Genomic DNA, 22,923 nt, shown 5'->3' on the forward strand with positions numbered 1-22,923 from the left:
TTGGTATTAGAACGACAGGTTTATCGCTTCTAATACTCGCTTCATCTAGCTCCTAAGTTCTGCTGATTCTAATGGTGTCATCATATGTAATACTATCGAAACTGGTTCAGCCTCTGACACTAAATCTATCACAACTTACTTTTTCTCTCGACACCTAACTGGTTATCAAAGAGATATTTCTATCGGCCTAAATTCCTAGTCCGTATTCAAGTCCAAAACTACGTCCAATCTTTCCAGTCCTAAACTTCCATATCCGGTTATGTAACCTAAACGAAAGCGGGGTCCTAGCTCTACACAGAACAAATCTGTCCTATGCATTCTGTATCATACTTACCTCGATCCTGTCGTGGCCAACTCGCATCTGCGGCTCTCCCACACGAACAATCTCTAGACATGTGTCCCGGTGCTCCACATCGAAAGCACATTCCCAGTCCGTACCTGCGCGGCTCCTCTGGTGTAGTCTCACCAAAGCCTTCCTGTAGCAGTGTCCACTTCATGGAGCAATCCTCTGCAAGCTGGCTCTTCTTAACCAACTCAGTGAAATTTGTTAGCTTTTGTGGATACACGTAATTAAAGATATCTCTCCTTAGTCCTTTCTCATACTGAGCACACTTCCATTCCTCATAATCGGTTGGATTTTCTTGACAAGTTTTTGAGAAACGGCACAGATTATCAAATTCACGAGTATAGTCAGCAATGGACATATCATTTTGCTTCATCTGCATTAATTCCAATTCCTTTGCAGTGCGAAACGCATGCAAGAAATATTTACCGTAAAACTCTGTCTTGAATCTATTCCAAGGGACATCCATTAACTCCACCTGCAAGGTATGACACAACTCTTGCCACCAATTCTGAGCATCTCCCTCCAACATATGAGTCACTATCTCCACTGACTGTAATTCAGGAACGTGCTGAGTGTACAAAAACCTCTCCACTTCTCGGAACTACTAATCAGCCTCCAGGGCATTGGCGTTTCCGTTAAACCGGGGTGGACCACTCTTGAGGAAGTCAGTAAGGGTCATAGACCTATAGTATCGACTTACGTTACTTGTACTAGCACTAGGGTTTCCACCTCGACGTCCTTGCATTGGTTCAACCACGGGATTTCCTCTCTGAATACCTCGTTTGGATCCACGAGACAACATTTGGTCCCTGTTCACACCAAACAAGTGATATTAAGTTGATCAGTCTCAATATCGCAAGTTTAATGCTTCAAGTTCCAGATGCATGCTCATGAATATTTATGCCACATATATCAATCAGATATCCTAATAGCACATACACACACCCAGAGTATGCCCAGAAGCATAATCAGTCAATCCCTCAGGCTTTACAGGAACGAACTGCTCTAATACCATAATGTAACACCCTACCATCCAAAACTTTACGCTTAAGTCGTAAAATAGAGGTGGCGAGGTATTACGACTTCTAAAAATTAAAATACACACTTATAATAGTAGAAAGAATATAATAGACTAGGAGCCTTGAAAAATGGGTAAAACAAAATCGCAAAATGAAAAGCGCCACGCTCCGAAAACGGAACAACTTGCGTGTGAGGAAAACTATAACTATCAAACGTAAGGTAATAAAAGTAGGAATAGAAAGCCAAAGGTACAAAATAACAAGCTCCTAACTCAGTCCGCAAAGTCAAGGCTGACCAGAGAATATTTACATAATATATATATATCCAAAACCCAAGACGTACATAAACAAAATTCTGCCTCTCCATAAACCTCTAAGAGGATCAAAAAGAATAAGTTATGTGGAGAGGAAGCTAAGTACGTGTATATACATCACTGCACAACAAAATAACACAGTAACCACTTCGCTTTAGATGTCCAGACGCTTAATGAGATACCTTTCGACCTGCATCTGAAAAACAACAACATAGTATGGAATGAGAACCGGAGGTTCTCAGTATGGTAAAGGTGCCCGCATAGTTAATATAAAAGGTCTCGGGAGAGCCAGAGACATTCCTAGAACTTCGACACTCAGATTTCAGCTTAAGAATTCAACTAAACCAGAAATTAGGTAAGTTGTCTAAGGTATTCAAATCCTGAATCTAACTTTAACCGAATACTTCACATTCTGTCTCCTCAAATCCTCTGAATCACTGGTGGAACAACCCCCTCCACTCCTCTGCCAAGAGGGGTTTCTCAGAAAACATACACATACAATTCAAGCAAGAAAAACACAGATAGAGAAGCATTTACAGCAAGTAGAACAAGTAGCAGTTAAGTAGAATTAAACAGCTAAGCAAACTAAAACAATGCATACTCAAACAAAGCAAACAAATGCATATGATGTATGCCTGTCCTCTGGCTGATGAGTCTCATCTGTCGGTTATACAGCCAACCCGACATGTCTTGGTAGTTAACCATTGGACAGTCCCTCTGTGCGCGCATCCCCAAGCTCAATAATATTCCATGGAGTCAAACTCGAAGCTCAAATATAATATTCCATGGAGTCACACTCCAAGCTCAATAATATTCCATGGAGTTACACTCCAAGCTCAATAATATAGTATTCCATGGAGACGAACTCCAAGCTCAAATATAATATTCAATATTCATATATATATATGCATGCCCGTGGGAGAACCCGGAGAGTTAAAGTGCCCGGTCACATCTTGCGACAAAGGGTCAACAAATAGTTTCAAATACACAAGTTACATGATAATCTCTTTCTTTCAAAATATCACTTTAAATCGAAAACTTCAGTTCTTACAAAAACTTTGGCAGTACCTCCTCTAAAACTCGAATTTCTGCCACCCTTCAAGGGTCCCAACTACCAAACCAAACACCTCTTAATCATTCAATTCACTTCCAGTAACAAATTATTTCAAAACCAAACAAATACCAATATTAAGTCTTTTTCCAAAACCCACCAACTCCAACAGCAAATTATTAACAACAACTAAATCACACATTTTATACTAAATACCCAATCCATCAATTCTTTATTTAGTTCATTCCTATCTTAAGGTCTTCTAGCCTAAGTTTTCACGTGACATTAAACATTAACTACGAGAAACCAAAACCATACCTTCGTACGGAATCAAAATATTCAAAGCTCTGGAGAAGCTTTCTGACCGATCTATCGAAGAAGAAAACGTCCAGAATCGTCTGTGCCTCCAGATTAGATTTTTTATTGGAGTTACGGATTGCAAGAAATCGAAGCCAAAAATTCGAAAGGATTTACGTTATTTCTTTTTCTCTTCGTTACGCTATTCTTTCTCTCTTTCGAAAGGATTTACGTTATTTCTTTTTCTCTTCGTTACGCTATTCTTTCTCTCTTTTTTTTCTTTCTTACGATGTTCATATATATATATATATACACACACACACGTATGACTTATGAAGGCTTATAAGCCGTCTTGGCTTTCTTTATTATTATTATATATTTATATGTATGTATATATGCATAATGATAGTGATAATATATATATGTAACTTAATCCAAAATATAAATCGCCTTTGATTTCCATCCTTTATAATAATAATAATAATAATAATAATAATAATAATAATAATAATAATAATAATAATAATAATAATAAACGTAATGATAGTAATAATAATAATAACGTAGTGAATATAATAACAATAATGAATACATAATACTGTGGTTTAAAACTATATAAATTTATAATACATATAATACTCATGACAATTGTATCTAATAATAATAATAATATGGATTTGATTAAATTCAAATTATTATAAAATTAGTTCAATTACTGATAATAAAAATAATTTTTCTAAAAATAAGGAATTTTAATTTTATAAAATAAATTATAACTTATTTATATTTATATTTTTAAAATTGAGGGTCGCTACATTATCCATCTTTGCCAAAAGCTCCTTGATCGACCGAACGAGGGAAGAGCTACTATGGTTCTCTGGAGACGCCTTTTGAACCAGCGCTACGGCACATCTAGAGTCTGATTCCACTACTAATTTTGCGATCCTTAACTTAGAAGCTAGCTTAATCCCAAGATAGAAGCCTTATAGTTCAGCCATGGTTATGGTATAGGCTCTGATGTTCATAATAAAATCAGCAATCGTGCGGCCAGCCCAATCCCTAATAATACCTCCGTAAGCGCCTCTGATACCAGGATGAACAACTGGCCCATCTACATTTAATTTAGTCCATCCCCAATTTGGTGCCTCCCATCCGACAAGCTCCTCTCTGGTAAGATTTAGTAAGCTACTACTATGCTCTTTTATGCTCAAAGTAATGCTATAATTTTTTACAATTTTTTTTTTATCATTTGGTGAAGTTGATTATTCGACAGAGTCTCGTCTCTGAAAATGAGATCATTTCTACACTTTCAGGCTATGTTGCACGTTGTGACGAAGATGATGGGCCACGAAGTCCCATAATGCTTTCGAGAGACCAAGAAAAGGTTAGTATTGAGCTATTCCTAAAAGGATTGAGAGAAAAAAATTTCATGTGTATCTCTGTTTACTATGCTAATCCATATTGTACGGATATAGGGGCAATCTCGTAAGGTGTGGTGCACAGTCTCTTCTTTTGCACAGCATCTCAGACAGTTGTTGTTGTCTGTGAGATTTCTGCTCTTCCTCCTGCTGTTGGTAAGCAAAACTTCATGGGTAAGGATCCAATAGAAGGTTTTCAAATGCTAAGGAAGTTATTTTTCCAAAGCAATTTGTGTAACCTGTTATTATTCTCCTTGTTACTGAAAAAAGCCTCATAGGCTGATTTAATTGTAAACTTGCCATCTACTGTTGGAAGCCGCCCACAGTATCTGCTCCAATGTCAGGATTGGGAAATTTTAAAATTCTAATGCACTCTAGAACATTCTTAGGCAAAACCTGACTAATTTTTATCCAATTTCAAGTATTCTAAGAACTAATATAATCACACAACCTTTTTTCAAGCATTTCTTCATCGGGGTTAATGGTAGCTAAGTCTTTTAATTTGTGAATTTCTGGGATCCAATGGTCATCCCAAAAAGGAATACTTTTTCCGTCACCTATTCTCCAATTAGGATCTCTTAAAATTTTTTCCAAACCTTTGTTATTCCAATCCTAGCGTTTAAGCTACTAGTCTTCTTATGAACTTTGAATATGATGCTATCTCCTCCGGCATACTTTTCTCTCATCACCTGAACCCATAGGAAATTTCTTTGGTAGATTAAGCCCTAAGAAAGTTTCATAAGAAATAATTGATTGGTCTCCTGCGCCCTTTGAATCCTCAGTCCACCCTCATCCTTTGGTTTATAGATTTTCTCCCAACTTAAGAGATGGACCTTTCTATCTTCTTCGATATTGTTCCATAGGAAGTCCCTATAGAGTTTATCTATTCTAGCACAATCCGTCATAGGGATCTTCATAGTCTGCATGTAATAACTAGGAATGGTTGATAACACCGATTGGATAAGAGTGCATCTCCCTGCAAAAGATAGAGATTTTTTGTTTCAACTAGATAACTTGGTTTGCATATGGTCAAGGATGAACTGAAAATGACGCTGGTTACACTTCTCCGTGATCAAGGGTACTCCTAGGTATTTTTTCAGATTAGCCGTCAGGGTTATTTCAAACTCCTGACTTAGTTGCTGCCTAATATTATGTTAACATTCTTAGAGAAGTAGACACAAGACTTGTGAAAGCTGATTCTTTGTCCTGAGTTCTCGCAAAAAGTGTGTAAGGTCTCCTTAATCGTTCACACTTGTTCACTAGAAGCTTTAGAAAAGAGAACCAAATCGTCTGCAAAACAAAGATGAAATATTTTAGGTCAATTTCTAAAAATAATTATTGGCTCTCATTTTTAATCAATAACTAATTTATTAATAAGGTGGAATAAATGCTCAATACAAAGAACAAAAAAATAAGATGAGAGAAGGTCTCCCAATCTAATTCCTCTTGTTGGGAAGAATGTCTCAGAGGGTAATCCATTCCAAAAGAGATTCATGGTGGGATAAAAATGCAGTGGGCAATGCATGACATTAATGATTCCTTCTGAGATATCAACATCTTTTAAAGTATCTACCACAAAATTCCAGTTTAACTTGTTGTAGGCCTTCTCCAGGTCGATCTTTATAGCCATGATTCTTTTTTCTTGATTCCTATTACACATGGTGTGAACCACCTCCTGGACCACTAGGATATTGTCTGCATTTATCCTTCTAGGAATAAAACTAGATTGAGCGTTAGAAATAAGCACATGCATATAACTTTTAAGTCTAGAGACAATAATCTTAGTGACCACTTTGTAGCAAATATTATATAGACTAATAGTTCTAAAATGACTAATATTTTCAGGTACATAAATTTTGAGAATAATTGTAATAAGAGTCTTGTTAACTTCATTAATATCTGTGGGTTACTGAAAAATAGACTTCACCCAACTGGAAGAATTTTGCTGGAATACTATCACTCTCTGGGGCTTTTCAACTCCCCATATAAAAAATGACAGCTTTAACTTCCTCTTGAGAGACCTCTTTCAAAATATCAGCATAATCCCTGCTAACAAATTTCGGAAAAAAAATCAAACAGGGAAAAGATTGTAATTTGAATCCATAGATTATAGGATCTGGAAAAATCAACTCTCCCATCTCTTTAACGGCTTAATATCATCAATCTATTTTCCTAAATCATTCTTAAGGGCTATTATCGTATTCCTTTTTCTTTTACCATTTACTCTCTGATAGAAGTATCTAGTATTTTTATTGCCAAATTTAATGTTGTTGCTTCTTGATAACTGTTGTCAATAGACTTCTTCTTGCACTGCAATGCTTTCATACTCTTGCCAGAGCTCCTTTTTGAGCTTATCAAGAAAAGGATTCGAGTTGAAGGAAAGAATGTTGGTGAAATTTTCTCCAATTTTGATATTTCACATATATCACCAATTTTGAGATATTTCACCATTTTTGTTTTTATATCTAAAATTTTTTTCCTTTTTTCCCTCCTATTTTTATTACTTTTTTTGTCTATAAATTCTGTAATAAATGGCGATCTGAACAAATTTAATAAAAAAATAAAGCATGAAGTAGAAACTTGAAAAGAAAAAAAAATAAATTTAAGAGGATTACTACAGAAAATAAATAAATCTATTTTTTCCTTTTAAAAGATTATTAGTGATTAGTGATTAATGATCTCCACAACATACCTACTCTATCAAATTTAGATTTAAAAATGTTATGCACACTTAAATTAGTTACTAAAATCAGTCATCAATAATGTATTTATATATAAATATATGTTTAATTTGACTCAATTTTAATATGTATTTCAATATATATTCTATCGTAGTGATTGATCTTGGTACATACTTAACATGGTTGATTTATATGTATATGTATTATCCAAATTTTGAAAATTAAACTAATATTCAAATCGATAGACCTAGAAATTTAAAAGTTTAAAAGTTCAACAGAAATTTAATTGGTATTGAACTGAAAATAATAAAATAATATATTCATGTATAAATTATATAATTTTTTAGAACAAATTAATTTTTGTGTTTTATTATTTTAAACCGGTTAACTGCTAAAATATCAGATCAATTTAACTGATTAATCAATTTTTGTATTATTACATTATTAAAAATAAATAATTTTCAAATTGACCATCTAAAATATCATTTAAGCTCATGAATTTAATTAGATAATTGTATAAAAATATCATATGATTTTGTGTACTAAAAATAACTGTAAATTAATTGAACTGGATGGTAAATAGTTTTTAAATTAACATGTAATAAATACTTGTACAAAATATAATAATTATATGTATATATATTTTTTAATCTGTGTATTCAAATTATACTTGTTCTATATATTATGTGTGTGTGGAAAAACTAACAAAATAGATTAAAAACTTGGTATGTTAGTAAACTGTTACTGAATAATTTGTGGCATGTAGAATTTGAAGAAATAAAATGATTAAATTTGAAACTGTATTATTCATAGTTGAGTATTTCACGTGCAAAGCAGTGTCCATTTTGGTCCCTTATTAGCGTAGCTTGAAAGAGCTTTATATAAGGCCAAATACTCTTCCCAAAGAACTCAACACTTTCTTCTTCATTCTCTTCACAATCATCATAATCATTGTTACAGAGATCGATCGATGGCGCTAAAAGCAGTGGTGTATCCACAAAGCCAAGACCCATCATTTGGCTATGGAGTCAATTACAACAACTGCTACCGAAACTGGAGTAACAGCTACAATAATGAAGACCAAAGAGTAGAAACAACTTACCCTGCAGAAATATGGAACAATAACAATACTACTTGTTCATCACCGCCATCAGTGTTGCCATCGTCGTGTCGGCCGAAGAGGCGAAGAGCGAAGAGCAGGAAGAACAAAGAGCAGATAGAGAACCAGAGAATGACTCACATTGCAGTGGAGCGCAACAGAAGGAAGCAGATGAATCACTATCTCTCCCTTCTCCGCTCTTTAATGCCGGACTCTTATGTTCAAAGGGTACTCTACTCCTCATTTCTTACATCTTTCAACACTACAGACACTTATTCAGATTCCTCACAACAAGTTTACATTTGAGTCCTCTTAGTTTTATCCTTGTTTTTTTTTTTCTTTTACCATTCCAGACATAAAAAAAGATTGGTTAGATTGAATTAGTAGTGTTGAAGATTAACCAATTTCTTTTTATACATTTTCTCGTTTTTCTTTTTTATTTGATTTTTATTGTTTGAATAAGCTATTAAACCAACTTGATTAAACTTTAGATACCAAAATAAATTGGTGAAGTAGCATGTTGGTTCTAATAACAGTACTCAAATGATAACAATTTAACAAGAACTCTATTTATTATTGTTGGTTTTAATTATTTGTATGCGAATATGTGGGTGAATGAACTGAATAATCCAGGGGGATCAAGCATCAATAATAGGAGGAGCTATTAACTTTGTTAAGGAGCTTGAACAGAAGCTGCAGTTCCTTGGAGCTACATATCAAGAAGGTGAAGATGGGAATAATAAGAAGAAGAAGAACATGGCCTTTTGTGAATTCTTCACATTCCCACAGTACACAAGAACAGCAACAGCAACAGCAACAACATCAAGCAGCAGTAGTAACAGTGAGAAATCATCATCATCAAGAACAGTGGCGGCAGAGGAGGAGTTGGGGGAGGTAGCTGCAGACATAGAAGTGACAATGGTGGAGAGCCATGCAAATGTGAAGATAAGGTCAAAGAAGAAGCCAAAGCAGCTGTTGAAGATGGTGTCTGCTTTGCACAACATGAGGCTTACAATCTTGCACCTTAATGTCACCACCACCATCAATCAACTTGTTCTCTACTCTCTCAGTCTTAAGGTAATTATTCATTTCTCTTCTTCTTTTTCTTCTTTTGTCTTATTACTTTCTTAGGAATCTTCAACAGTCTGCTTATAATAACTCCCTATATTTGTTCACAGAAAAGAAATAAACACAAAATATCTAAATGTTTTATTATTTTTTGGTTTTGTCTTCTACTGTATCAACATCAAGGTATTTTAAGATTTAAGATTAAAGTATATTTTTTTATAGTTTATAATTTTTTTAAAAATAATCTTAATATCTAATTTTATTTAGTTTTGTTTTTAATATTCTAAATTTGTATTAATGTTAATCTTTAAGAATAATTTTAATATAAATTAAAAACGTTAGGAATAAAATTAAATAAAGTTAAATATTATAAATATTTTTTTTTAAAAAAAATACGTTAGTGTTAGAAAAACGTATTCACCTAGTCTAAAAGGTGCTTATTCTCGTACATAGTCAACCTATACAAAGAATATAGCGAAAAAGAGAGCAAAATATAATTTTATCACCAAATATAACAATGCTCTGTATTCTATGTACATTATGAATCTGTATGTATAAGTATTGGCCAAAGTTTGAAAGTGAAAACGTTGTTGCAGGTGGAAGATGATTGCAAGTTGGGATCGGTGGATGATATTGCTGCAGCTGTATACCAGCTTATGAATACCATTCAACAAGAGGCACCAATAATCTTAGCTTCAACTAATTAATAATAATAATAATAATAATAATAATAATAATAATTTAAGATCCAAGCATCAAGCCTTATTAGCTTCATCACTAAATTTGGTTCTTAGATGGATCTCTCTTTTTCTTTTTCCCCTCTTTGAAGGTGTAACCAAAATTATTGCAAAGGCTATTCATCAATTTCTATTGATGGTGCCTTGATGTGGGGGCTCTTTAATTAGAAGTAGTTTAATTTAATTTGTATGTGTCTTTGTAGGCATAGGCCCTTTTGAACCTTTTTTTGTTTTAATATCAATTTCTCTTTCTCTGTCTTCTCTTTTTATCTATGGGGTACGAGTGGAGAACTTTGTGATACATATTTGTGCTTGATGCATATTTAGGTGCTTGGTCAATTCTACTTACCTTTCTTTCATAATGGGTAGGTCACATCTAATACCTATGAGCCAAGTTGTTATAAAGCACAAAATGGGAATTTTTCTCACAATAACATTAAATGAGTCACATGATAGTCTCTGAATTTTTTGCTATCATTGTGCCAAATACTAAGTCGTCCATGTATTGTTTTTCCATTTATTTGACTATTATCTTAATCTAACAAATGGATGATTATGACCAAATTAGTCAATTAAAACATTAACCCCACAAATATTGCTATTGCTTGATTCTTGCCTCCCCTTGATAATAAATAAATAAATAAACATCATCAATTTAACAGTATCTCTTACAATGTCAACAATAATACATAATAAATTTAAAGAGTAATTATTTAAATTAGTCCCTGAAATTTTTAAAATTGGACACTTTAGTCCCTCAATTTTTGAAATACACAATAAACTCTCTCAAATTTAATTCCGATAGACAAATCAGTCATTGACCTTGTTTCTCCTTCAATGACAAATAAAAAATAATGACATAGAAGCATGAATTAGCACACATGGTAGTCAGTTGTCCACATGTGCAAACAAGACAAATTAATCCTTGGACTTAGGTTTAAAACTACGTCGTTTTGGAGAATACCCAAAATGCAACATTTGATTCCCCTTTGTCTCTGGACTCTATCCCCTCCTTGGTTGTCATCCCCTAAATCTCTCTGGTGATTTTCTCATCCAACCAGATTCTGATTCGGATTTAGTTCTGATCCGCTTGTATTGTACTTATCGAGAAAGAAGGAAATGGTTATGTCAGAGAGCACTGAACCCCCGAGACCATGGCCAACATGCTCTCCATCGGCACTCTCTGCTCTCTTTCTCTTTAGTTCTCCAACTTTGCCTACATCTATCTTTCTGTCTCCTTCATCTAGATGTTGAAGACTCTCATGCCCATCAACATCTACTCCATCGGTGTTCTCTTCAAGAAGGAGAGTTTCACGAACGGGACCATGGCCAACATGCTCTCCATTTCATTTGATGTCGCCATTGTCGCTTACGCGAGGCCGAATTCAACACCTGAAAGGTTTTCCTGCAACTTACGGCTATTGCGTTTGAGGCCACACGCCATGTTCTTATCCAGATTTTGCTCAATTCAAAGGGAATCTCGCTTAACCTCATCACCTCACTCTATTAAATTGCGCCCTGCTGCCTTGTGTTCTTGTCAGTTTCGTGATTGATTATGGAGTACCCTTCTCTCAAGGATAATTTCAGTTTCCATCTAAATTTTGTCTTCTTTGCTCATCGGAAAGACTTTGGCTTTGACCATGAACGTTGCTGGATTGGTGAAGGACTAGCTACTAATTGCATTTTCGTGGTCGGTGATTAAGGATACCGTCACGTAGGTGAATTTGATTGGGTATGGGTTGGTATTCTTGGGGGTTGGTGTTCTTGGGAAAGGGGATAAGGGAATCATACACAGTTTTAGAACCTTAAGTCCAGAGATTAATTTGTCTTATTTGCACATGTGGACAATTGGCTGCCCCAAGTGTTAGTCCATGCCTCAATGTCAATATTTTTCGTTTATTATTGACAGAGAACAAGGCTAGGAACTAATTTCTCTGCCGTAGTTAAACTTAGGAGAGTTTTTTGTGTATTTCATAAGTTGAGAGACTAAAGTGTCTAATATTAAAAACCTTAGAGATTGATTTGGGCAATTATTCAAATTTAAAAAGTCAGCCATTAAATTAATTAATATCATTATCATTATATTATTTTACAATAGATAGCATTTTGGCGCCAAGAATACTGACATGGATGGTTATGCCACTAGTATACATACCTCTCTCTTCTTAACTTATTTTAGGAAAGTATATTCTTTATAATTATACGAAAATCAACTTTTAGTGAATAATTATACTAATTATTAATCATTCTAATTGTCAATCATTATAATATAATTATTAATCATACATTATTAACATTTATATGATATTGATATCAATTTCTATAATCAATTTCATGCAACTAAAGGTTATAAATAGTGCAACTAAAGGTTATTTACAATTTACCTCATCCATCAAATACCACCTTGAGTTGTATTCACTAATCCGAGTTCTAATTACATGGATATAAGAGTTCAACAAATGAACAATGAACTCTATTTCAGTAAAGGGTGGTTAGATCTACTCATATATATATTATGACCAACTCAATGAAATCTAGATAAAGTTAGCTTTTTTAGGAGGAGCTCGATTTTTTATTGAGCAATTGCTTCCAAGGATCTTTATAGGCTAAGTTCAAATTCCATCCCCTTTATACTTTCTACGTCAGGCAGAAAATTTTCGAAGTGAAGCTTATAATGAAATTGAATTTTTTCAATTTAAGTTAAATTTTCAAAGAATTATGTCAGTCGTAGAGATACAATTTTAAAGATTAGTACTCTGTTTAAATTTTTTTCTTTTAAGTTTTTAAAAATCAAAATATTTTTATAATATATTATGATTTTTTTCAGAAATTACTATTCTTCTAATGCGTGAATGCAATGTCATTGATGAAAATAAAGTTCAATTTAATTTTTTGGTGTGGCTATTTTATACCTTACCGCATTACATAAATAACAAACGATGAAGCTTATTTAACAAGAAGATGGTGTGAATCTACATACATTTTAAATCTTTAAGCTGATGACATTATTTCAATTGGTTGTCGTTTCGAGAATGATTCTAATCTATATCTGTTTAAGGTCTAGAATAGCTTATATATTATTTAAACAGTTTAGTTCTAATATTATCATTCGATTAAAGTAGTTTTAGACACTACAAGAAAAAGCGTGTTTATCGACGGCAAAAATCGACGGCTATTTCTGCCGTCGATAATTTTCGACGGCCTGCTGTCGATATTACTAAAAAAATAATTAAAAATAAAAATATTAAAATCGACGGCCTAGTCGTCGATATTTTTATAATGCATTAATTTATTTCCCTATTATCGTCATATTATAGGCGAACCAGCAGTCGAAAATAAAATCGACGAATATGGCGTCTATTTTATTATTTTAAATATCGACAACTTTGCCGTCGATAAATTTGAACGGTCTAGATTACCTTCTAAAATGGGATGAATGGTCTAAATTTAATCTATATAATAGACGCCATATGTGTTGTTTTTTTTATATTAAAATCGACGAATGTGTCGTCTATTTTATTATTTTAAATATCGACAACTCTGCCGTCGATAAATTTGAACGATCTAGATTACTTTCTAAAATGGAATGAACGGTCTAAATTTAATCTATATAATAGACGCTATATGTGTTGATTTTTTATATTAAAATCGACGACTTTGTCGTCTGTTTTATTATTTAAAATATCGACAACTTTGCCGTCGATAAATTTGAATAAAATCGACACACAGGCCGTCGATTTTTATCACTAAAAACACATTTTCTCAACTCCTGCTTCCAAAGTTCAGAAACGCATGTCTTCCCCAAATTCAAGCTAGGTATTTTTATCACTAAAAATGCTTTCTCTTCAACTCCGCCTCCGTCCGACACCACCACCGGTGACCACCATCGCCTACCCTCTCTCTCTTCCTTCTTCTCTTTCTTCCCCATTTCTCCATTTCTTCGTTCCTGCGTGCGACACCCCTGTTCGTGGAGTCACCCTCTGTCCGCGTCTTCAAGCACCGACAAGCAACCACCAGCGGCGGCGACCTTCTGTGCCACCGCGACATCACCACCACCCCACCGCCTTTCCGTTCTTCTTCCTCCTTTCATCAATGCAGGTTCCCTTCCCCTGTTCCCTGTCTTTCTTTTCTTTATTTCCACTGCTTTTTAATTCTGTTTTTAGAAATTTTGGTTAGGCTTAGGTTTGTTAAAACTTGTGTTTCTGGACTGAAATTGTTGTTGGCTGTATCTTTCTGAAATTACTGGGTTGAATGTTGCTTAGATTAAAACTGAAATTTACTGTTTTGAACTCTGCACACCACATGTTCGGAGAAATGCCTGAATGGAATTTTTGTATGTAAGGCTTTATTATTATGATTATTATTAGGTTTATTTTTTCAATTTTATAACATTTTGATAGAGTAAAATAGTAAATAGTGAATTGTATTTAGCTAAGGAAGAATCTAATAACACATCATATTAAAAAATGAGGTTAGAGACAAAAGATACATATTATGTGCACACGTATTATTGTGTATTTTTGTATTCTAACATGGTTGTTTGTTTATATTGATATCATGCTTTAATAAAAGACATTTAGAAAGATATCTCACAAAATTAATCAAATTTGATAAAAAAAGATATCTTATTTATATTTTTATTTTTCTCTTCATGTAAACAAATTTCTATCTCCCAATGTTTTAAGAACAATTAGACAACTAACTAGATAGTTCCGGTATCAATTAGCCAACCAAGATTTTCATATCTCACAGGTATAAACAAACTTAATGCAAGTTTTTCTAATTGATGCTCTGTTTTCTTTTCAAACTTGAATGCAGTACTAGGTCTGTTCAGAAGTTATTGGAGCATGTAACAAACCAAGAACAAAGATTATGTATAATGTCGGCGTTGACACCAAGTGTTGTTGCTTTGTCTACTAACACGAATGGTCTTCATGTGGTTGATCATTGTGTCAAGCATTTCTCAAGTGAAGATACTAAGGTAAATGTCTTCAATCACTTCATTTGTTTTGATTACTGGGGTTGTATGGGTTTCATCATATGATTGGTTAATCTTTGTGTGAAAAGAATCAGAGTGTTCCATTCTGGCTTAAGTGATTGTTTGTTGATTATAGAGCTTTTCCTTGCATATTAGTATTACAGATTTATAGGTGTCTCTTCATTAGTGCTTAATCACTCTTGCATTCCTTGACCATTTCATAACAAATCTATGAAATTTAAAGTGCAAATTATATTATTTATTAATATTACTATTTTACATCCAAAACAAGTTAAAACACGCCGAATTTGATTCATTTGTGTTCACATTTAATAATATTTAATATAAGTCATTAATCAATTAATTGATTAATTAACTATGGCCCATGATCAAGTTTAGGTAAACTTGCATGAAGTTGACACAAGAGTGAATGCTCTTTTAATTTGTTGTCTTATCTCTTGAAATAGAAAGGTAGATAGCACAAATTGAAATAGTGAGGCATATATTCTAGCCTTTGATTAGTTAATTGGTTAAGTAATCAGAAAATAATATTAGATAATTTGAGAAGTGGAGAAGCAGATTAAGTACCTGATTGGTTGGTTATTGGTAATTATTAGTTAATTCAAAGGGGAACGTTTTTTTAGGGTCTAAGTTTGATAAACAAGGGTAGTTTGGGAAGTGAGCAGAAAAATATTAGATGCATCATTTGTTATTAGATTTATGGTACTCCTGTATATTATGGGAAAACAAATTCAATTAGCATGTACATTATTGAGAAGAAAAACTGCTATCATATCAAAATCTGTGTTATAAAACTTACATCACAAACACAATCATGTCTTATTGCCTTATAACTTAAATAATAACTAAGTTTATCCAAGATATCAATTCCCTTCAACAGAACAGAACTATGAGCGACTCAGTCATGAAACTTGTATTAGCAATGGCTAAAGCATATTGTATTCGTGTTAATGACCTATGCATTTTGTTCTGTTTTCCTTTTGAAATCTGGCACAAATCTATTGGCTCTCTGGATTTCATCCTCATTTTTATTAATAACAGTCTCAAGACAAAAATATAAAATATTAAAATGATTATTTTTCTATTGTTTCAATACCTTATAGTTTATATAGTATTTTAACGTGACTTCCATTTCTTCTCAAACATTTAGAGTTATATCTATAGATTGCAATGATTCCCTGTTCCTAACTATATATTTTGATTTTTTAACAACAACATATACATTTGAAGCAGCTTTCTTAAAAGATTCCCTCTCTCTGGTTCTGCAAAGTTAGGGTTTCCTATGACCAGGTACACTACCCTTTTCATTTCTTCAATTATTGCTTGCTGTAATTTCAGCTCAGGTATTAGCAATTGCCAACTTCTGCTTATTCTTCATGTGTTGATTGCTTGCTTGATTTCTTGTTAGCTAGTTTTAAGTTTGTTGGAATTTGAAATTCGGTTACTGATTAAGCATTTTGTTACTAGCTGATTCTGTTTTCTGGTTTAGCTTCTTGGAGCTTAGTTAGTTTTCTGCTTCTTTGTGAAGTATGAGGAATCATCAAATTGAAAGAATATTCAGTTTTCTGCTACCGAACTCAAGATTCTGATATACTCTTTTGCAATATTTGATATTTCTATGCAGTATTTCACAGTGGAAATTGTAGTGGTGTGGGTCAATAGAATCTTTTGATCAAAGAAACAATAGTGGAGTATTTTGTGTATTTTGTGTATTTTGGTTTCCTGAATTTAAGTTGTTCCTCTTATCAGCATTCTAATCTGTATCTGCTGTGAGATAATTGATTTCAAAGGTGTATTTTTCTGGACATCCGTAAACGAATATAACTCTAAGTTTAGTTATTTATCTTGTCTTGAGTCTTTATGTTAGAGGGTTATTTATTATTTTGATAAGTTTGTAAACTCATTATCTAATATTTAGTATAAATTTTATTTTTATATTTAAAAGTTTATTTGTCTTGTTATCTAATATTCTGTTTAAATTTTATTTTTATATTTAAAAGTTTATTTGTATTAACGGTTTACTAATTTTCAAATAGAAAAAAATAAAACATATAACTATTAAAATCGACGGCAAAGTTGTCGCTTTTAAAAGTTAAAATAGACAAATCTAAATAATTAAATCGACGGCAAAGATGTCGATTTTATTCAAGCACATATCGACGGCCTTGACGTCGATTTTATTAAACATATTATAGACAAAAGTGTTGTTGATTTTATTGAGTTAAATATCGACACAAAGGCTGTCGATTTTATTGAATCAATTATCGACAAAGAGGACGTCGATTTTAAATAATAATATCGACGGCAATGTTGTCGATTTTATTGAGAATGTAAAATTCTCACACCCATATTACAGACGAAATTGACGTCGATTTTATTAAATTATTATCGACGGCCATGAAAGCCGTCGATTTTATTAGCATTTTGAAAAATCGACAGGCTTTATAGCGACCAACTGCGCCGTCTATTTTGCCGTCTAATTTCAATATTATCGACGTTTCTTGTAGTGAGAGAAATTTTAATTGTTACCTCAATTTATATATTACGATAATTATTTTTGGATATGTTATTTTTAAATCTTTTAATATGATTTTTTTTTCGGTTTATGAATTTTTTTTATTGACTCCTAGTATAACTAAGGAAAAATCCAATATTTGATAAGAAACTAGTGTATACACTATATGGGATAATTAATAAAAATATATAAGTTTTTTATTAAAAGAAATTAAACAAAAGATATATATAATAATTATTACTATAAATATTTTACAAATTACAAAGTTATAATTAAAATTAAAATTTAATTATTTTTAATGTTAAAAATATTAAAAATAATTAGTATTTATCTTAACTGATTTGGATTGATTGAGTGGTCATCTCACTCGTCTACCTAAGTAAGTATTAAAGTTTCGAATTCTCCCTTGTGTATGTAACAACTCATTGGCTAGCGGCAGACCCTTAATAAATAGAGCTTTAATCCGTGGAGGATTAGTTCTCGACCTGCCGAGTTGAAAAATACAGTGAAAGAAAATAGTATTTGTCTTAAAAATAGAACAATTCTCATTGACGATAGCAATACTTATGGAGATTTGCCTTTGTTGAAATTTAACTGTGACGGTTTTATTTATTGGTATCATATTCATTCAAGAAGTCAACCAATATGATCAATGTTATTACCGGTTAAAATTTTATATTTTATGACATGATTTTCAAGCTTCTAGAGTTATAAACTTATGTCATTAAAAAAGCTATTAGATTGATTAATATTTTTTGGTAATATTACCAAAACACTGTAGTTGAGTATATTAAATTGTGTAAAAAGAAACTATAATAACTTTTGTTATTTAATATATAATTTATTCTATTGAAAAATAAATTATTATTCTTAGATTGGAATATATTTTTTTCTATTTTTATATCATTTTATTTGACAATAATTGTATTAAAAAAATAAATAACTACACTATTTTATAATATGATGTATAAAATAATTTTTATTTCAAAATTAATTCTGGTTAGTGAAAAAAAATTCAAAATATTTTTTTACACAAATTTAAATTTAAATTTGAATTCAGAATTGATTAACAACTCACCTTTTTTAAAATTTTAATAACAAAAACAAAATTAGTTAACTACAATATATTTAGCATTTAATAATTTTAATCATTTAAATTTTAATTACCAAAAATTGAGTTAGAAATTAATTATAACTTAATAATCGATAATACATACATATATATGTATGTATATATATATTAGCACACAAATAGTAATATCTAATATATCATTTAATTTGTTTAATAGAGCTAATGTATAATTTATTGAGGATTGATTTATTGTCTAAATTTTTTTAAAAAACTTTAAAGTATGTGAAAATAGTGATCTTATTTTTTATTATTATTTAAAAATTATTTATAATTTTTATTATTTAATTAACTTAATTAATAACTTTTATTATTATTTTTCTACAAACAAAATCATGTTTATATTATTTGTATATTTTTTTAATACTAATAAATATATAGGTATTTGTACTATTATATTTATTGTCTTAGATAATTGGCTTAAGTTACTTATTTCGTATGTTAAATAATATAAATTATATTTTATATATTAAATTCATCAATTTATCCATATTAAGAGGAGAAAAATTATGCAATAGATCGTATGTTATAAAGATTAGTCAATTTACATATAAATTATCTTTAGAAAAATAAAGAAATAATTTATCACATATAATAATCATTGATATATGTAGTGTCATGTGTATATTAGGATGATCTATTTTAATTATGTGAGTGATTATTATTATTCATTTTTTCAATAAGATAGTAAATAATATTTAAAAAAAAAGATAATTAGAATTTTTTTAGTTTGATTATAATAAAATCTATTATAAGTATACTTAACTTTTATATATATTAAATATAATCATATTTAATAGTATAGTATTTATTACAATAATGACTCAAAATATTAAGTCAAGTGAGTAAGATCAACCTAGGTCTATTGTTAGGATCTCAAATTCGAATTAGGTTCATTGTCTTAAAACCCGATGCAGATAAAGTTCACGTGTCCTATCTCAAATCGGCTCAAATTGAATTTTCGTTGTTAGTTAGATATAGTAATAGATACTCGTGTGGGCACAGCGACGGACCCCTTTTTCTGTCATTCGCTCACATTTTAAAAAAAATTCCCCATTCACTCTCCATTTTCGTCACAAGTCCCCATATTTAATTATCTCCTTAGTGAATGCAGATACCCACGATTATCTATGGATATTCTTTGAAATTTTTTTAAAAAAATAACAAAAAAATTATAATATAATAATTAAAAAAATCAATTCAATATAATTGAACACAACTCATAATATATTCATTTTAAAAAATAACATTTAAAAAAAATATAAAAAAACATCTTTCAATATAATAACATAATATAATATTTTAGAGCGAGACTGAGCGACATAATGACGAACTTAAGAGGCAGAGAAAAGTGAGTTAGAGAAAGAGTAGATACAAAATCAAGGCTAAGGATGAGTTTAGAAAGAAAAAAAAGAGTTTAAATTAGAGATAAAAATTAGGATTACTAAATTTAAAAAATGAATATATATATATATATATAAGGATAAATTAGTAATTTATATTCACGTGGATTTAAGGGGTCCCTTGAAGAGGGTACCTATGTCCCCATCCCAGTCTATTTCACGTGTAAAAATTTTACCGATCTCAATTTAGTCCTCGATTGGCTAGTCTTTTTTATCATTCCAATTGCCAGCATTTGTTAGTTCGTGGCGTGAAACTACTCTAGCCACTTAGTAAATTCCTAAATAACCAAAGTTCAAGCTATATCATTCTCATAAAATTGTAACACCCTTAAAACCTATTAATCAAAATATATAAAAAAAATATATAAAACAAAATCATAAAAAATTTTGGCAAAATAAAAAAAATTACAAAGATTATAACAGAAGTAAAAAAAAAGAGAAAAAAAATATAAAATACATTAGGTAAAAAATATAAATTAAATTCATTTATTTCATTTTCTTATTCAATATTTATTAACTAGTTTAATATTTATTTTGGTCAAATCAAATAATTAGTATAATTAATTATTTATACTTAATGTTATTTATTTAGTAGTATAACTGAACATATTAAAATATCAATAATAAAACTAAAACTAAATATTAAGGATAAAATTAAAAAAATTATATTTACTATTTTATACTTTTTTTAAATAAAAATAAGAAATAATATATTTATAAATAAATAAAAATTATTATTAAAAATTGAATATTCAAATAAAAAAAATAAATTATAACTTGTAAAAACTATTTATAAGATTTGTTACACAAATATTGAAATGTATGAACCGTTGTGATGTCACTAACACAAATACAAATCATACAATATAACAAATGTATAAAAGTAAAAATAAAATCTTCAAACTCAATCAACGTAACAATAAATAAAAATTTTGTTATTTATCTACTAAACGTGGTAGTAAATATTGGACAAAATAAAATCATATTTTTATAAATATATTTACAAATAACTAAAAAATTAAAAACAAACATGCTAAACAATATAGAGCATCAATAGTAAAGTATAACCTAAAAAAGTTACTTAAATTAAAAAAAAAAACATGCATGTGATGAATTATAATAAATTTATATATGAGGAGTAAAAATAAAATAAAAAATTAAAAATAAAATAAAGAAAACAATAAAAGAAGTAAAAGAAGATAAAATAAATAATGTGTGAAATAAATAAAAAAATGTATTGTAATAGAAGATTAATATAATCAATGAATATAACAGATAAAGGTAAAAGATTAAAATACGACCTCATTAAACAAATTTTAAGAAAAAAATTTTGAAGAAAAACTTTTATAAAAATATTATAATAAATTTAAAGCGTCTTTAAAAAAATAATTATACTAATCAAAATACATAAAAAAATAATTGATATAAAACAAAATTATAAAAATATTTATCAAAATTAAGATAGAAAAAATAAAAGTAAAGAAACTACAAACATTACACCCGAAGCACAAAATAAAAAGGAAAAAGGGATAGAAAGAACATTCTAATTATGTATAATTAAAATATATTATTGAATTATTAAATTAAAGAAATTGAATTAATGTCTAAAAATAATTACCAAAAACAATAAATTCTAATGACTAAAAATAATAAATCAAACTAAAGAAAATTTGAAAATATTATCTGAAAATATAAGAATCATAGAATATATAATATAGGAGTATATATACATTAATAACAAAATAAAATCGTAGCATATAGAATTGGAATCCTTCAATATTTTTAAATAAATTAAATGAATTTATTTAAAAATAATAAATATTCATTCAATACAACGATTAATATCCGTTTTATTTACTGGACCGTACTAATAGGAGAGCAATTAAAAAATATATGTTGATGGATATTTTGGAAAACGAGTTCCAAACACCCAAGACTCACTGGCAAGTGTACCGGGTCGCATCAAGTAGTAAAACTCACTTAGAGTGAGGTCGATCCCACAGGAATTGATGGATCAAGCAACTTTAGTGGGTGATTAGTTTAGTCAAGCTAACATTGAGTGAATTGTGTGAAGTTGATCAACAGAAAGTAAAATTGCAGTGAATTAAAGGTGCATAAGAATTAAATTGCTAAAACTTAAAGAGCAAGAAATGTAAATTGCAGAAACTTAAATGACAAGAAATGTAAATTGCATGAAAAGTAAAGGGGAGTGGGTGCTGGAAATTAAAGAAGGCAATAGATCAAGCAACTAGAAATTTAAATTGCAGAAATTGTAAATATGCAGGAAATTAAATCAAGCTAAATGTGAATGGAAATGTGAAATTGCAGAATGCAGGAAAGGAAATTGCAGTAAAGTAAAAGTAGCAGAAGAATTAAATGGCTTGAAAGTAAATTGAGTTGGGTGCTGAGAATTAAAGAAATCAAACAAAAAAGTGTAAATAGCAATCAAACAGAGAAGTAAAAGATGCAATAACATGCAACAGATCTAAACAGAAAAGGAAAATTGCTTGAAAAATTCAAAACAGAAAGATATCTCAACTTAATTGCAAATTCCAAAAAGACAAGTGAAGATCTCAGGGGATCAATGAGACTAGAAAATAAATCTAGATCTCAACCCCTTCCTTGATCCAGCAGAAGACAATATTGCAAAAGAAAGAAAGAGGAAGCAGTAAATGAAATTTGAATTATCTAGAAGAAGAATAAAGAGATTAGAGTTAGAATTGAAACAGAATTCCTTCAATTCTCCAATTCAAGTTAAGATGTAAAAGTGAGCTCTCTACTACTACTCTCTATTGGAGCCCCCCTCAATGAGATGGAATTGATGCCTTTATATATGCTTTACAAAGT

General features: G+C 30.6%; 2 protein-coding genes and 1 pseudogene across 2 annotated transcripts; 2 read left to right on the forward strand and 1 right to left on the reverse strand.

Annotated features, from left to right (window-relative positions):
• Positions 1-290: 290 nt before the first annotated feature.
• On the reverse strand, positions 291-1,148 carry LOC148544539 (uncharacterized). Its single transcript, XM_088498953.1, is given in 1 exon segment — positions 291-1,148. A coding segment is annotated over 1 exon segment (858 nt).
• Positions 1,149-7,982: 6,834 nt separating this feature from the next.
• On the forward strand, positions 7,983-10,369 carry LOC107619539 (transcription factor bHLH94). The gene is made up of 3 exons (XM_016321828.3): positions 7,983-8,453; positions 8,859-9,302; positions 9,890-10,369. The coding sequence occupies exons 1-3, from the start codon at positions 8,097-8,099 to the stop codon at positions 9,998-10,000; spliced, it is 912 nt and encodes a 303-aa protein (XP_016177314.1). The 5' UTR covers positions 7,983-8,096; the 3' UTR covers positions 10,001-10,369.
• A 542-nt stretch (positions 10,370-10,911) lies between these two features.
• LOC110266834 (putative sugar phosphate/phosphate translocator At2g25520 pseudogene) lies at positions 10,912-11,898 on the forward strand (annotated as a pseudogene).
• Positions 11,899-22,923: the final 11,025 nt, after the last annotated feature.

The sequence above is a fragment of the Arachis ipaensis genome, chromosome B9 (genome assembly GCF_059453495.1).
Source record: "Arachis ipaensis isolate K30076 ecotype BB chromosome B9, ASM5945349v1, whole genome shotgun sequence".
Classification (NCBI taxonomy): Eukaryota; Viridiplantae; Streptophyta; class Magnoliopsida; order Fabales; family Fabaceae; genus Arachis; species Arachis ipaensis.

Coding starts and splice junctions, on each gene's coding strand:
- LOC107619539 (XM_016321828.3), top strand. CDS start 8,097: ATGGCGCTAAAAGCAGTGGTGTATCCACAAAGCCAAGACCCATCATTT. Junction 8,454..8,858: donor CGGACTCTTATGTTCAAAGG/GTACTCTACTCC, acceptor TGAATAATCCAG/GGGGATCAAGCATCAATAAT. Junction 9,303..9,889: donor TCTACTCTCTCAGTCTTAAG/GTAATTATTCAT, acceptor ACGTTGTTGCAG/GTGGAAGATGATTGCAAGTT.